This window comes from Bos mutus, chromosome 8, assembly GCF_027580195.1.
Source record: "Bos mutus isolate GX-2022 chromosome 8, NWIPB_WYAK_1.1, whole genome shotgun sequence".
Classification (NCBI taxonomy): Eukaryota; Metazoa; Chordata; class Mammalia; order Artiodactyla; family Bovidae; genus Bos; species Bos mutus.
This window is the reverse complement of record NC_091624.1, coordinates 24,040,479-24,056,167: the sequence shown is the minus strand read 5'-3', so window position 1 is coordinate 24,056,167 and position 15,689 is coordinate 24,040,479. Positions and strand designations below refer to the sequence as shown.

Here is a 15,689-nt window from a genome sequence, read left to right as displayed (position 1 = left end):
AGTATCACCTTAAGAGTTAGACTGCACGAAGTTGCCCACCAGCAGGGGAATGACTAAATGAAGCATGGTCTCACCAAGTGCCTTCAGTTAAAGGGAGGCAGGCACCCAGCAGATGTCACAGACACGGGTGTGTGTACCTGTACGTGTGGATCTGCATATATGTATAAGTATGCATATCTGAAAATAAAAGTATAGAGTTATCTGTGGGTAGGGTACAAAATGTTCTGTATACAAAAATGTATATTGTACCAAATTATGGTTTCCCGGCTGGCTCAGTGGTTAAGAAGCCGCCTGCCAATGCAGGAGATACAAGAGACGCAGGCTTGATCCCTGGGTCAGGAAGATCTCCTGGAGAAGGACATGGCAACCCGCTCCAGTATTCTTGGCCTGGAGAATCCCATGGACAGAATAGCCTGGCAGGCTACAGTCCATGGGGTCGCAAAGCGTCAGACACGACTGAGCACACATACAATGGTGGCAGAACAAAACACCAACAATCCCACACAGAGAACAAGTGAACAGACCCCACGGTCCCCATGGGGCCAGTACCGCAGGGAGCTGCCGTGTGAATCGCTGCTGAACACCTTTCAGAACTCCCTCCAGAGCCTGTGGCTCGTGTCTTTCTTCCACATAGCACTCTGTTTTATTGTAGAAGCAATATTAGCTTGTTGTAGTGAACTTGAAACTTCAGGGAAGTATAAAGAGCAGAATCAAATCACATCTTTGAGGATCCTGAACGTGGTGGGCCAAAGGTGAATAGGCCCTGGGAGGGTCACACGGGGACCTGACTCACTAGGAGTCCATCAAAGGTCTCATTTTCTCTCTCCCCTTGTAAAAAGCCCAGCATGTGACAGAGAAACGTCTCAGCCAGCCGCATGCACCAGCCGCCAGCGTGCACATACGCCGCCAGCGTGCACACACGCCCCCACTCACACGCACACCCAGATGCCTGTTGTTTTCGGGCAGGTTTTTTAATCCTTCAGCTCTGTCGTTGGGTTTTCCTGCTCTGTGAACTCCAGCCACAGATAGATGTAGTCCTGGTACTCCTGACCATCCTGTGTGAAATGTTTTATTATGTCCTTCCCAGGTTGGTGGGCACCTCAGATGGAATTGAGCTCTTGAAAGCTGATTCTCAGGCAGGACTGTGATCAGGCAGGGCTGCTCTGGTCTAGGCCAGACTCTGACCTGCCTGCCCAGGGTGGTACAGTCAACATGGAATAGCAGGCATTTGTCAGGTAGCTAGGTCCCTGGGCAAGGAGGCCAGAAAGGCCCCCTGGTCCACATGGTTGGGGTGCTCGGCTGGCACAGGCAGTCGGGGGGAATGGCCTCAGCACAGCCCCCTGCTCCGTTACTGGGAGTAGCAGGAACAGAGGCCATGGGTTTCCCCCAGAGCCCTCAGGGAGCAGGGCCTGCCTCCCTCTCCTACCCGGCTCTGAGCCTCTCAGGTGCCTGGGGTAGGCAGCAGCTGCTGCTGTCTAACACCTGGCCTGTCCTGTGCTCTGTCGCAACTCAGCTCAGCCACAGGGTCTGCACACACCCCAGGAAGGAGCCTGGGTGCTGACTGGGTGTTTCAGTCGGAACTTGTCCTGCCTTTGGCCTACATTAGAGTGGAAGCCGGTGTCTTATCAGATGTTGGGGAGATGCCCTGGCTTGTTCTTTAGTAGGAATGGGAGGTGGGCCTGACTCAGCACAGCCCTTGGGGCCCAGGGTGAAGCCTGAAAGCCTGGGCTCACCCAGCCGCACGTTATACAGGGGAACGGGGGGCCCCATCCAGGAGGCGCCGTGCTGAGTAAGGCTGATTCCAGCCTTGGGGCCAGAGCCCAGTTTTGCCCCAGGCCCTCCACACACTGGTCTCCAAGGCCCACACCCCTCGGCCTCTCTGTAATGAGCATGGGATCTGGGGGTGGTGGTGCATGGAACCCTAGCATGCTTCAGGAAGGGGGCTTTGGCCTGGGCCCTTCTCCACCTCCAGTCCGTTTTCCTCCAAGTCCTTATTCTGTAAGACAGGCTGTCAGCCCTTCTCAGCACCCTGGTGCTCCTAGGAGCTCCTGGTGACAGTCCCACCCCTGGTCATAGGCCCAGCCAGGCCCCAAGGGGCAGGCAGCTCTGACCTCCCGATGCCCCAGGGAGAGGGAGCAGGCTTGCAGGGGCAGAGCTTTAAGCCAAAGGTGGGGGCAGCAGGGCCAGGTGGGCACATGAGTTTCCCGGGCCCAGACCGTCTGTGCAGAACAGACACCCTCTCCAGAGCACAGCCGCCAGGCATGTCACAGGGGTGCACAGCCCAGCAAGAAAGGAAAAAGAGGTTCACTCCGATGGCCCTGTGTGCGTGTCCTGGGGACACCGCCATGCAAGGGCGCCCGAGCAAGATCAAGGAGCAGGGAGCTACAGGGCACGAGGTGGTGAAGTGTTTGTACCCCTTTGCTCCCTGGGGACCACAGTGGGGAACCACCTCCAGGGAAAGGACAGAGACTTAGGAGAAAGCTGTCCTGTCACTTTGGGACCAGCTGGGACAAGGCCCCTAATCTGGGAAGCCCCCACCCCCTGCCTCCCATATCAGAGTAGTTCCCATGACCCCTGGTGGGGGTCCCAGGGGTGAAGATGGTCTGTGTATCCCCAGGTCCTGCAGATGTTCACTTCCTCTGGGAGAAGAACGGGCGCGAGCTGGAGGTGTGTGTGCCCACGCAGACCCACGCACTGCCCGATGGCAGGGCCCTCGTGCTCAGCTGGCTGCGAGATGCGCTCCGGGAGAGCGCCGAGTACCGCTGCTCTGCGCTCTCCCGGGCCGGGAACAAGACCTCCAAGGCGCGCATCACCGTGACCAGGCTCGGTGAGTGGGCTTCGCCGTTTGCCCTTGTCCCTTTAGCAGCAAGCAAGCTTGCATGAGGACACTTCAGTCTGGGGATTACCTATCGGCTTTCACGAAGACAGAAAGTTACTTTTTCACTGTCTTATCTCCCAACGGCATGCCTGTGTGTGCCTACCTGCATGCAATCACACCTGTGCCCATGAGCAGACATGCACGCATGCTGGCTGCCAATCTCGTCCTCCCAATATTAGACTGTTACATTATAAGGATGGCCAACTCTGTATGGCCAGATAACAACTCTGTTATGACTTCCCCTTCTGTACTTCTGTTTCCCACATAACCAACCACTGTGCTGATCCCTGTTTGCTTGGTTTATTGTTGTTTATCTTGTTCAGTTGCTAAGTTGGATCTGACTCTTTATGACCCCATGGACTGCAGCATGCTAGGCTCCCTGCTCCTTCAGTATTTCTGAAGTTTGCTCAGATTCATGTCCAGTGAGTCAGTGATCTAAAACATCTCACCCTCTGCTGCCCCTTTCTCCTTTTGCCTTCAATCTTTTCCAGCATCAGGGTCTTTTCCAATGATTCAGCTCCTCTCATCAGGTGGCCAAAGTATTGGAGCTTTAACCTCAGCATCAGTCCTTCCAATGAGTATTCAGAACTGATTTCTTTTAGGATTGACTAGTTTCATCTCCTTGCTGTCCAAAGACTCTCATGAGTCTTCTCCAGCACCACAGTTCAAAAGCATCAATTCTTTGCTCAGTTTTATGGTCCAACTCTCACATCCATATATGACTACTGGAAAAACCATAGCTTTAACTATACAGACCTTTGTCAGCAAGGGATGGTTCTGCTTTATAATATGCGATCTAGATTTGTCATAACTTTTCTCCCAAGGAGCGTCTTTTAATTTCATGGCTGCAGTCATCATCCATTGGTTTTGGAGCCCCAAGAAAATAAAACCTGTCGCTGCTTCTGCTTTTTCCCCATCTGTTTGCCAGAAATGATGGGACCAGATGCCATGATCTTGTTTTTTAAATATTGAGTTTTAAGCCAGCTTTTTCACTCTCCTCTTTCACCTTCAAGAAGCTCTTTAGTTCCTCTTCTTTCTGCCCTTAGGATGGTATCATCTGCATATCTGAGGTAATTGATATTTCTCCTGGCAATCTTGATTCCAGCTTGTGATTCAGGCAGCCCAGCATTTCGTGTGATGAACTCTGCAATGTGAAGTTGCTCAGCTGTGCCCGACTCTTTGTGACCCCATGGACTGTAGCCCCCCCAGGCTCCTCTGTTCATGGGATTTTCCAGGCAAGAATACTGAAGTGGGATGCCACTTCCTTCTTCAGGGGATCTTCCTGACCCAGGGATCAAACTCAGGTCTCCTGCATTGCAGGCAGACTCTTTTACTGTCTGAGCCACCAGGGAATCCCAAATGAAAGTGAAAGTCGCTCAATCCTGTCCAACTCTGTGACCCCATGGACTATAGTCCATGGAGTTCTTCAGGCCAGAATAGGGGAATGGGTAGCTTTTCCCCTTCTCCAGCAGGTCTTCCCAACTTAGGAATCAAACCGGGGTCTCCTGCATTGCAGGCGGATTCTTTACCAACTGAGCTATCAGGGTATTCTGCAAAGAAGTTAAATAAGCAAGGTGACAATACAGCCTTGACATACTCCTTTCCTGGTTTTGAACCAGTCCATTTTTCTTGGTTGTTGTTTTGCTTGGTTCATATTTGTCATTACTGCCACCCAGACTCTGCAGTGAAATCCCTGATTAGCACAGACACACTGGGTTCCCCTGCTGTCAGCTCCCCAGACCCTCTGCACCAGGAGCCATGTGCCTTTAGCCCTTCCTGCTGAGGCTGGAGAGTCCCTTCCCCTGGTATTGGGTCTCATGACTTGTTTCTGGTGTTCCTTTGACTTTCTCCATTTTTCTCTTAAGTGTTTCTTCTGGCACACCCAGAGTGTCTGGGGGAAGACAGCATTTTGAGAGCCTATGTCTTTTCTCCATCTTCACACTACAGTCCAGCGGGGTGGACAATTCTGATGTGAAAATCATTCCCTAGTGTGTGATGCTGGCTCTGTCTTCTGCTCCTGAGGGTCTCCCTGTGACCCCATGTAACCATCATCTTGCTGAGCACTGTCTCAATCAGTGCCTGGCTAGACCCCTTACACATGGTAGCCTCTGCCCTTCAACTGTCGTAAGTATTCAGCACTTAGCTTCCTCATTTCCTGTCTCCATGAAACTGCTCTCCTACATCCTGGGCTACTTGGCCTGGCCTCTGTCCATCTTCTCTATCCTGTCACCTCTACTTGTTAGCTTTCCTCAACTTTCTCTTTCTCACCTGCTGAATTTTTGTCCCACTGTCACACTTAACACCACTCAGAGGTTTTCATTCTGTTGTCATGACTGCATTCTCTTCTCGTCTCATGGATGTAGTATCTTCTCCCCTTTCTAAGGTTATTGAGAGGATTTTCCAGTTCTTTTCCCTCTCAGCTGTCCCTTTTTTGATGGTTCTGTTTCCCTCTGAAGTCTTGGGACCCTTGATAATCATCTACCCAAGATGTGGCCTTTGGATGGGCAGCATCTGTCTACCTGGGACCTCCTTAGAAATGCAGAGCCCCTCCCAAGTCCTGGGGGCATCTCAAGTTCTCCAGGCAGTTCCTACGTGCCCTAGGGAGTCGGTCTGCCTTGCACCCCTCCACTGTCACATGGAGGGGCTCCAGCTAAGCCCACATGGCTCAGGTTGGGTTATCAGTGAGGACACCGGTTGGCAAGAGGCTGGGGCCTCATCATTTAGTCCGTAAGCCCAGCATCTGATTTGCCTTCAGTGCAGGTACTGCCCAGGCCCCCAGGCCCGAGTTCTCCAAGACCACCAGTCTTCAGGAGCAGATGGAGGGCAGCATCCTGGCTGTGCAAAGTGGTTAGGGCCTGGGGGCTGTGCAGGAGTGCACAGCCTGTAAGCAGCCTGCAAGCCTGCCCTCTCTCAGCCTCCAAGGTCCCGACCGCCTCCCCACTGCCGCTGGCCTTGGACCCTGCACGCTTGTCAGCATTCTACCGAGGCTGTTTCCACTGGCCCCTCTGTTTCTCAACTCCCAGCTTTTCAGCTTCCTCTCCTGTTCTTCATCCATTTTCAAGATGGAGTTTATATGTAAATGTGCGTATTTTAAAAGGTCCTTCGTCCTTTGAGTGGGAATTACCGGGGAAAAGGAAATGACAGTACTCTCTCCCACCTAGAACTTCCATTCCTTTATTTCTGTAAAATGCCCTTGGCTGTTGCTGTCAAGATAAAATGAATAATCGTGTGAGGGGTTGAGATGGTTACACAGCATCACTGGCTCAATGGCCATGAATTTGAGAAAACTCTGGGAGATAGTGGAGGACCAAGAAGCCTGGTGTGAAAGTCATGAGGTTGTGACGTCGGCCATGACTTAGCAACTGAGAACAAGTGCATTACCAATTGTGACCTTGTATCCGTAAGTCCAGTGATCACACACACGCAAGGAGGTGTGGACTGAGTGCCAGGTAATGTAACAGGATGCCAGCCCTAGTGACCAAGCTGGTTTCCGAATGTTGGCAACCAATCTCCCTCGAGGGAGGGGGCAGCAGCCCCAGCCTGCCAGGATGAGTGCAGTGCCCTATGAGGTGTGGGGAGTTAGGCCCTCTCCTGGCGGCACCAAAGGTGCCAGTGAGGTGGGGGACAAGGCCAGTGTGGCCTTGGGGAGCAGCTGCCATGAGAGCTGGTGGGCCTGGGAACAGCAGGCAGGGAACATGACTGGGGAAGCCCCCACAGCCAGGAAGTGAAAGAAAGCCCAAGGAGTAAACAAGACTTCCCTGGTGGCTTAGATAGTAAAGCGTCTGCCTACAATGTGGGAGACCCGGGTTCAATCCCTGGGTCAGGAAGATCTCCTGGAGAAGGAAATGGCAACCCACTCCAGTGTTCTTGCCTGGAAAACCCCATAGACGGTGGAACCTGGTAGGCTGCAGTCCATGGGGTCACAGAGTCGGACATGACTGAGCAGCTTCACTTTCACAAGCCCACTCGGCTCAGCCCAGCAGAGAGGTGTCACTCAGCTAGCAGCACGGCCTCTGTGGCTGGAGGGGGGCCCCCACCCCAGGGGCCATGAAGCCCTGGAAGCTGAGATCTGGAGCACCCCCTCTATCTTGCAGAGGCGACCCAGCAGGAGAGGTGGACCAGAGAGCTCGCCAGCTGGAGGGCCGTGGTTGGGGAGCACGACCGCATGATGCAGAGCTGGAGGAAGGCGTGGGTACGTGGCCGGGCATGAGGCAGGGCAGGGGTCTGGGATGACAGCTGTCCCTCTTGGGGGCCTATCCTGCCAGAGGGCCCCATGTGCTTCCTCCTGGCCCACAAAGCAGTTGTGCTTTCTGAAACCCACACCCCTTCTACCTGTTGCCTTCCAGCCTGGGGGGAGGGAGAGGGGGCTCTTACAGGAAACCAAAGTTAGGTGGGGCCAGCTGCTTCCAGCAAGAAGCCTCCCACGGTCACCCTGACCCCTAGCCCAGAGCTTAGTAGGCCCAGGCTTCCCTCCTGCAGGACCCTGGACCCCCCAGGAAGCACATGGGAAGCAGGTTTCAGGCTTTTCTGTTATACCAAGAACTGAAGTCCATGGTGTTCTTTCAGGAAAGCTGTAACCAAGACGCATTCTAGCCACAGGAAGCCGTGCTGACCAGGCTGACCGTGCTGCCACCCGACACGCAGCCCCGGAGGCCTCAGGGCAGTGAGCTCCCTGTCTGCTGGACACAGCTCTTCGGGTTGCACAGCCGAGAACACGGAGCCCTGAGGGGGCCTGCGGCAGTAGCCAGAACGTCTGTTTTAATTAGGTACTTAGATGGGACAGAATGGCCTGTCTGGCAGGAGCAGGAAACCGGGGTTAACAGGCTACAGACAGGAACTCTGGTTAAGACAGCGTGTGCGTGACGGGTCCTTTTCCAGAAGCACTGTTGTTACACTCCACAGGTCTGAGTTACTTTCATGTCATGCAGTGGGTTGTCCTTCACACAGCCGAGTGTTAGCTCAGCTCTCGTGACTGCTGGTTTTACTGCTCTGGAGCCCCCTTCACACTCAGCTGCTCATCTCTAGGAGACAAGGCAGGAAGGACAAGGCTCCAGATGACCAGAATTTGCCTTAAACCTTGAGTGCTGAGGTCCACACTCAAGCGCTAACTTGGATGGGAGACTTTGTGTTATTACTCACTAATGTCAGAGCCTGCTTCCTAAAGCTCCAAGTGTGCACCCGTCCACTCGCAGCCATGGCCCAGGTGTTGAGCCTGTCTGATGGAAAAGCCAGCAGGTCTGCGTCTCCTGGGTCCCGGTCACCCTGCTCACAGCAGTACGGGTCTAATTAGGCTACTCTGTCCACATGGTATGGGGTCCCCAAGTTACTCACACTGCACCTGGAGACTGCCGTGTGTAAATGTGGCGGCCGAGGCTGCTCAGTCTGGAACCTTATAGGCACTGTTTGCAGAATGACTGCTTTTAGTGGAATGCTCACCTATCACAAAACTAAAATCTCTGTTAAATTAAGTGGTACTTCTCATGACCCTAGCAAATGGACATCTCCTCAGCCTCATGACCACAGCCTGTTTCCAGACCCCTTGTTCTGAAGCTGGGTGCCTTTGTTCAAGAGCAGCACACGTTTCCAGCCAGTCACCTCCAGGACCCGTCGTGAACAAGGCTTCTGAGGACGGCTGGTTTGGGGGTCAGAGTCATCCTAGTTGCCACCGAGCTGCCAGTCCGCCTTGTCAGCAGAGGCTGAGCTGGATCACCGATCACCCACGATGCACTGTGACAAGACTTTTGGCACAACATCCATCTGCTCTCGCTGTGGGTCTCACGTGGGGTGGTTGCTCTGCTCTATGGGCAGGGCCTTCTCCTTGGTGCTAGGATCAGAATAGACGCTTGCAGTTATTGTAGTATCAGCATGCAGGGTTCTGGTGGAAAAGGTAGTTATGAGGATGAGTTCTGATTCTCTGAACTGTGGGGAAAAAAATAAAAGAGTTCCACTGAAATGTTTGCTCCATGAAGAGTGTCTGTACTCGGGAAGCCTGCCTGCTTCCCGTGGTGCCATCAGCATAGAGTAGGTCACTGTGTCACCTGCGGCAGTGGCCTCTGCCAAGAAAGTGACACCATGCCCTGGCTGCCAGGGGAACCCAGCGTTAAGTCACACGAGAAGCAAACCCTCTCAGCAGCTTAATGTGATGTTAAAAACCACCTACTTTGTTCAGCTAATCTGACCACCACAGACCCAAAGGCCTCAGGGATCTAGACAGACAACCTGCATCTCTAGCAGAGACTTTTTAATGTGGGGTTTTTTTTTTTTTATGTATCAGTTTTATAGTTCTAGACTGCTGAATACAGCTGACAAGTTAACTTTCTGCCTGTAAGTTCATTATGGAACCTTTACTCTCAAATAATCTATTTTCAAACCTACCACAGTTGACGGGGACAGTGGGGCGGGGACCCTCCCTGCTGCTGTTCCTTCTGGTGGCCCTGAGGGAGAAACCTGTGACCGGATGGAGGGCTTGCTGGAGCAGATCGCATGTTCCTCATTGAAACAGCTCAGAAAGTGTATGGGAGCTAGGTACTCACTGGGAACAACAGATGAAAAGACAGACTGGTACTTTACACAGACAACCTCCACCTCGCCGCCAGCCCCGGCCACAGCAGGCTCTTTCCAACTCACTGTGCTGTGCTCCAATCACTCGGTCATGTCCAACTCTTTTTGACCCCATGGCCTGTGGGCCACCAGGCTCCTCTGTCCATGGGATTTTTCACACAAGATTAGTAGAGTAGGGTGCCATTTCCTCCTCCTGGGGAACTTAACAACCCAGGGATTGAGTCCGTGTCTCCTGCATCTCTTGTATTACAAGTACATTCTTTACCACTATGGTAAAGAATGCGGGACGCCCTTCCAACTCATTACTTCACATTATTTTGCTTCCCACAGGCCACTCACTCACAACAGTACATCTGCCATGACTGAATTCAACTAACAGCACTTGCAAAGCCCACAAGACACCTTGCTTGTGTGACAAATGCAAAGCAGTGAAAGTCTGATCCTGCCATTTCTCACGTGACCAGTTCGCCAGCAGGCTGGACCAAGGTGAGTCCAGCAACAGGATCTCTAAGGGCTGGAGACTTCACAATCACCACCTTCGAGATCCAAGAGATAGGAGCGCAGCAAACCTCTTCCTGCTCAGTCCCCCTCAGTTTAAAGAAGAATGCCCCCCAAATACAGATCAGGATGTAGGAAGCGCTGATTAGACCAAGGTGACCAGAGTCTCCAGTGAAATTAAATAATCACTCTTTATTCAAAATAAATAAGCCCTCTTACTTACAGGAAAATATGAAAGTAAACTTCTATCCTTCGGCCTCTAAGAAACCACATTCGCCATATGTTCATTTACAAAAGAAAGAAAATATTTGTAAATTATCAAAACTGAGATTTAGGAACTTCAAAATCATTTCTTTGAAAAATAAACAATAAAAGGAATATTCATGTCAAAAGGTCACAGGTTAGAGAACTGATTTTCCTTCTGAGGCTCATTTTAGCAGACCCTCCAAGTATCCCCAAATCTTCTGGCTAAAAAGCCATATCCTGAGAAAAGTATTCCCCGTACCCCACCTGCACAGCTTCTGCATGGCTGTGCGGGTCACCGGGACTGGGAACACTGGGTGGAACTACCCCACCTTCCGAGCCACATCGCCTCAGCCCGCCGCTGCTTTCCACAAACCAACTTGGCTCAGCAGTCCTGCAATGGAGAGAGGTTCCACAGCAGCAGAGTACTCTGAGTACCACCTTGTCCAGCATTTTCCAGACTCATTCTGTGCTCAGAGAGCTGAGGCTGCATCCCAAGGCTTTGTGAGAGGGTCTCCGCCAGCTTACCGAGTGCCCCTCCACAGGACTCGCAGCTCTTGGACAGTTACAAACACTGCTGGTTACTTCCCCAGTTGAACAGCCATATACAACACAAGTCAGTCAACGAAAAACTGAAGAAGAAAAAGGGCCCAAAGTCTTTCAACCCCCCACCCCCACCTCAAATACACAAACACACAGGAATGAACTCTTGTTATAAATTCAAGTTCATCATCTGAGAGGTTGAAGCCTCCAGCGATTCCTCCAGCTCCAGGGCACACCGACTGTACGCTTCCACATGGTTTCTCCAGACTTGAACTGGAAACAAGAAAGCACACCACTAACACACAGGCAGGGTCAGCCAGCGAAAGTGTTAGTCGTTCAGCTGTGTCCAACTCTTTTCGACCCCATGGACTGTAGCTCACCAGGCTCCTGTGTCCATGGGGATTCTCCAGGCAAGAGTACTGGACTGGGTTGCCATTTCCTTCTCCAAGGGATCTTCCCGACCCAGGGATCAAACCCAGGTCTCCTGCATTGCAGGGGGACTGTTTAGCGTCTGAGCCACCACAGTCAGGGAAGTCTCTTGGAAAGCAAGCAGCACACAGCCTGCCCAGCAAACTGGCTCCCTAAGTGGGGCCTGGAAAGGACTCAAGCAAAAATCCCCAACTGCAACCTCCCCCTGGCGAACAGGATCAAGCAGGTTGGTGCATGCCGCCTTGACAACCACCCGCCAGGGATCCAGGTGTCTGCACAGCTGCCCTCTGGGTGCCATGTGACCCAAGGAAGCTCCGTCTGAGATACCCACTGACCAGCCCTCCCCTCCCACATCTGAGACCACCTCTTAAACAAGGGCTGGGGCTTAACACGGCATTCTGCAGCTAGTTCTGCCACAGTAGTCATGCTGCTCTCCTGGGCACCCTGTTCAATCAGCATCAGTGAAGACCTAGAGGACGATGGGCCCCAACTCCATTCCCCCAGCACTCACTGTAGTGTGGCTCCTCTTTTTCAGTGGGGGCCAAGGGGCTGTCCTCCACAGGGCAGCTGGGGCCCTGACTGGGCGGGCTGGCGGGGGCGCAGGGCCCGAGCTCACCCGGCAGCTCCTGGCGCGCGTTCTCCAGCATAGTCCTATAGGCCTGCCGGGCTGCCATCGTCAGCTCCACCATCTTGTGGAACTGGTCCTTGAGCAGAAACCAGAGTACAAGTGAGGTCACCTGCAAACTGGCAAAGGCACCCTCTACAGGAAAAGGGGGGTGGATGCCCGCCTATGTACCAGGGGTGTTGCCCTCAGGCCTTCCTGAGGCTCCTCTGTGACACCAGTGAGCCCAGAGCGAAACTGGAATCACACTTCTGGGTTTTTAAGGAAACCAGGCCACCGAGGTTACCACTTTCAAGACTGGGGCCCCTGGAGCTCAGGGCTACTCTGCCAGTTAAGTGCAGACAACCACCGTCCCCCCTGACTCCCTCCCAGGGCAAGACAGGCCAGCAACCCCTCCCCGCCTCACCTGGGCCCCGTCGTAGCTGAAGATGCCCACCACACTGACGGGGACAGCCTTGTTCAGGCTGCGCCCCAGAGCTTTGCGGTTGAGAGCAAACACAAAGGGGATGTTCTGGTCACAGGCGTAGTCAATGATGGTGTGCAGGGTGTCGTCTAGCCCACCTGCTCGGAAGACAAGGGAAATGACAAGGGAGGCATCCCAGGAGCGCACTGGCGACACTGGCTGCCAGAGCTTTTCCCGATGGAGGCTGATACTCCCGGCTACTTCCTCACTCAAGCCAGTGCCCCAGGCCAGGTTTCACCAGGAAAGCCAGTCGCTGTGGTGGAAGTACACTGTTACTCTTGGCCACATGGAAGAAATCAACTGTTCGAGACACTTCTAAAGCAATAAATCAGTATAAAATACGTCCACATCAAGCCAGCAGCTGGCGCTGTGTGAAACGGGACAAGAAAGCCTTAGCCATGTTTGCTGAATACCGTGTGCCAGTCTGGGTCTAATGGCCTTGGGTGGATTGGCTCCTATATCCTCACAAACCCTAAGAGGGGAGGTGGTACCCACTTAAAAAGATGGAAACCCGGAGCCCAGGGAGGTCCCTGAGTGATCCTACCCGGCCTCCCAGTGAGACACAGCCTGGCAGGAGGAGGGTGGGGAGGGGAGGGGTGGCACTACAGGCAGAGAGTGTGAAGAAGCTGTGTGTGAGTGATGCTCATACACAGTTGGAAACCAGCAACACCGACAAGCTGTTACCAACAAGAGAATCACATCTGGGCACCTGTGCGTAAGTAACACAGAAACCACCCATATACGTGCAAACATCAGCCAGCTAGAATGCTGAATTCCGGGAGAGGTCATTCCACGTACAAGTGCAACCAAAGGCTATAACAGGTGAGGATAAATGTAGCAAGAAATGTGAGTGATTTACAAAGCAGCCTCAACATGCCAGTGAAACACAAAAGAAAATCTAAGCCAATGGCATCTGATGGAACGAACCAATATGATCATATGTCAATGCTATGTAAACCTCAAACTTTTTATACTGTAACTTACTCTAAGTGGGACTTTTTTTGAGAAATACAAAAAACACAAAATGAAAATGGCCTTTTGAAAAAGGAAATTAATGTCAGGCCAGCATTTCCAGATATTAAGGCTTGCTATAGAACTGTAAGAATATAAATTATGGGATACAGGGTGACAGAATGAAGGCCTAGAAATCACCCGAATGTGTGGCACTTAAGCAGGCTGGCAAGAGTCCCCTGAAGCACAGAAGGTGCAAAGAGACAACCTCTGCAAAAATCCATCTCAGACTGAAATGCATTCTACCTAAATAAATAAAAATGAAAACATAGAAGAACAAGGAAAAAAACTGAATTAAAAAAAAATTAATAACCCTGGAGTAAGAAGGTTGAAGAATAACATAAAACCTAGATGCAATAAAAACAAGAATAAAAAATATCCACATATACACACCCAATCTCTGAATGGCCAAAGAGGCTTAAAGAAAAACAGGCACTTGACAAACTGGAAAAACATTCACAATTCTTAACCAAAGTGGCTTTATTATTAAAAAAAAAAAGTATATGTGAACATAGAAGACTGACATCCTGAAAGACAAATGGGCAAATAATCAACAATTCACAGAAAATGCCAAGCCCTTAAACAAGTGGAAAGATGCTCAGCCTTGCCTCACAAGAAAATGCTAACAGAATCACCGGAAGACCGGGGGAGGCTGAGAGGAAGCAGCATGCCCGCCTGTGGGGGCTGCAGTGTGCCCTAGAGGCAGTGTGGCCCCACCCCGGGTCCTCTGCAAACTGACCACTTCCTGAGGGAACACACAACATCTACAGGAGAAAGAAAAAATCTCCTAAGATCTCTTATCACCTGGTACCTAATTACATATGATTACCTAATTTTCTTTCAAAAGAACAACTTCTCAAATGCACACCCATCCTTGGATATGCAGATGGTATCACTCTAATGGCAGAAAGCAAAAAGGAACTAAAGAGCCTCTTGATGAGGGCGAGTAAAACAGCTGGCTTAAAACTCAACATTCAGAAAACTAAGATCATGGCATCCGGGCCCATCACTTCATGGTAAATAAATGAATGGGATGGACGACAGTGCAGGAGACCCAGCATCCGAGCAACACAGTTCTAGGGGGAGCCGAGAGAGGACCAACAGGAGGGAGACTCAGAGCACAAACCCTGCAGCGTGTCCCAGGGCTGAGCACTGCCTGTAAGCCGTCCCACCTCTCAGAACCCTGGGCACAGGCAAGTTCCCACAAGCTTCTAGACAGCAGGGAGAAAAGAAACAAAGGTCAGAAATTGGAAAGACTGGATTTCAAGCACCATCTTCTAGATGTCCCATTTTTTCTCATGCCACTGACGGCGGGGTGCACACGCCCCAAGACAAGGGAGTATGTGAGAGCCAACAAACACCACAGCCCACCGGAAGACACATCCCCAGGATGACAGCTGCATGGGAGGCACAGAGCTAGAATGGCCCCAGAGGAGGAGCTGCAGAATGCCTGAAGCACCCACTACTTTAAGGGGTGGGCGGGCAGGCAGCTGGCTGAGAGCTTGAGGGGTGATTCGTGTAAAGCCCAGCGTCTGCCATGGGATTGTGGTCGGGACACACCGCCAGCATACAACCAAAGGGACGAACCTGAGAGCCCTTTCCAACGGCAGGGACGGGATCTGCCTCCAGCTAGGATGGGGATGAGTCCATGGGGCTGGCCATGAGCAGGGGCAGCTGCTGCCCAAGGGCCCCTGGATGCTGCAGACAAGTCAGGAAACCTCAAGTGTTCAGACTGGGAACAGCAACGGGAAAGATTCAGCACTGGGATCTGGACTGGTTCCCTGAAAGCACTGTTCCAGCCAAGTGGAACTCTACCCCATGGGAGAGAGCAATGGGACCAGAGGAGGAGTCTGAATGTTGAGACTAAGATGGAGGACCAGCGTCTGAGTGACGGCATCCTGCTCCTAACAGCCCCTCTACTGCGCATCCCAAGGAGGACACAAAGTGGGTCAGCTGAGGGCCAGGGAGAGGTCAGACATCCGTCTGTCGGTCACCTCACCCAGCACATCACGTGCTGAAAAAGAGAACCAACCTTCCAGCATCAGTAAGATGGCCAAGGGCTTGGACAAACCCACACTTTCAATAAGTGAACAGACGAGTTAGTCACACACTGAGGAAAAGCCCAATGCAGAGACTGCCTAGCTGCCAGTCACGAAATCCCTGCGATACGAGGGACCACACCCTCAAGCTCTGAGGAAAGCATTACAGCACCTGGCCCGCTGCACGAGGTGACACACCCTCTCTGGTCTGCATGGGCCAGCCTGAGCCATGTTGTGAAGACCACAGGGGCCCAGCTGCTCAGAGTGATCACTTGGTGAGCCAACGAACTTTGGAAACAATTATGTAAAACAGCCAGCCAGTGGGGATTTGTTGTATGATGCAGGGAGCTCAACCTGGTGCTCTGTGACAACCTAGACTGGTGGGATGGTTTGGGGTGGCAG

At 52.2% G+C, this 15,689-nt stretch overlaps 2 protein-coding genes across 8 annotated transcripts in view; one reads left to right on the top strand and one right to left on the bottom strand.

Moving 5' to 3' along the window:
- The window catches only part of SEMA4D (semaphorin 4D), a 128,475-nt gene extending 117,597 nt beyond the window's left edge, over positions 1-10,878 (top strand). The window contains exons 17-20 of one of the 2 annotated variants that reach the window (XR_011465063.1): positions 2,618-2,827; positions 6,973-7,070; positions 7,445-7,644; positions 9,770-10,878. Coding sequence is in view for 1 of the 2 variants with exons in the window: in XM_070375218.1 (XP_070231319.1) it covers positions 2,618-2,827; positions 6,973-7,070; positions 7,445-7,471 (335 nt within the window). In the remaining variant the exon portion in view is untranslated. Of the gene's footprint in view, positions 1-2,617; positions 2,828-6,972; positions 7,071-7,444; positions 9,736-9,769 lie in introns of those variants that run through there. The other variant, XM_070375218.1, reaches the window with a different exon arrangement.
- Positions 10,110-15,689, bottom strand: part of SECISBP2 (SECIS binding protein 2) — a 34,375-nt gene continuing 28,795 nt past the window's right edge. For all 6 annotated transcript variants that reach the window (XM_070375220.1, XM_070375221.1, XM_070375222.1 and 3 more), the window contains 3 exons: positions 12,181-12,335; positions 11,664-11,856; positions 10,110-10,996 (listed from right to left, as the gene is read on the bottom strand). In XM_070375220.1, the coding sequence (XP_070231321.1) occupies positions 10,893-10,996; positions 11,664-11,856; positions 12,181-12,335 (452 nt within the window). In that variant the 3' untranslated portion in view covers positions 10,110-10,892. The remainder of the gene's footprint in view (positions 10,997-11,663; positions 11,857-12,180; positions 12,336-15,689) is intronic.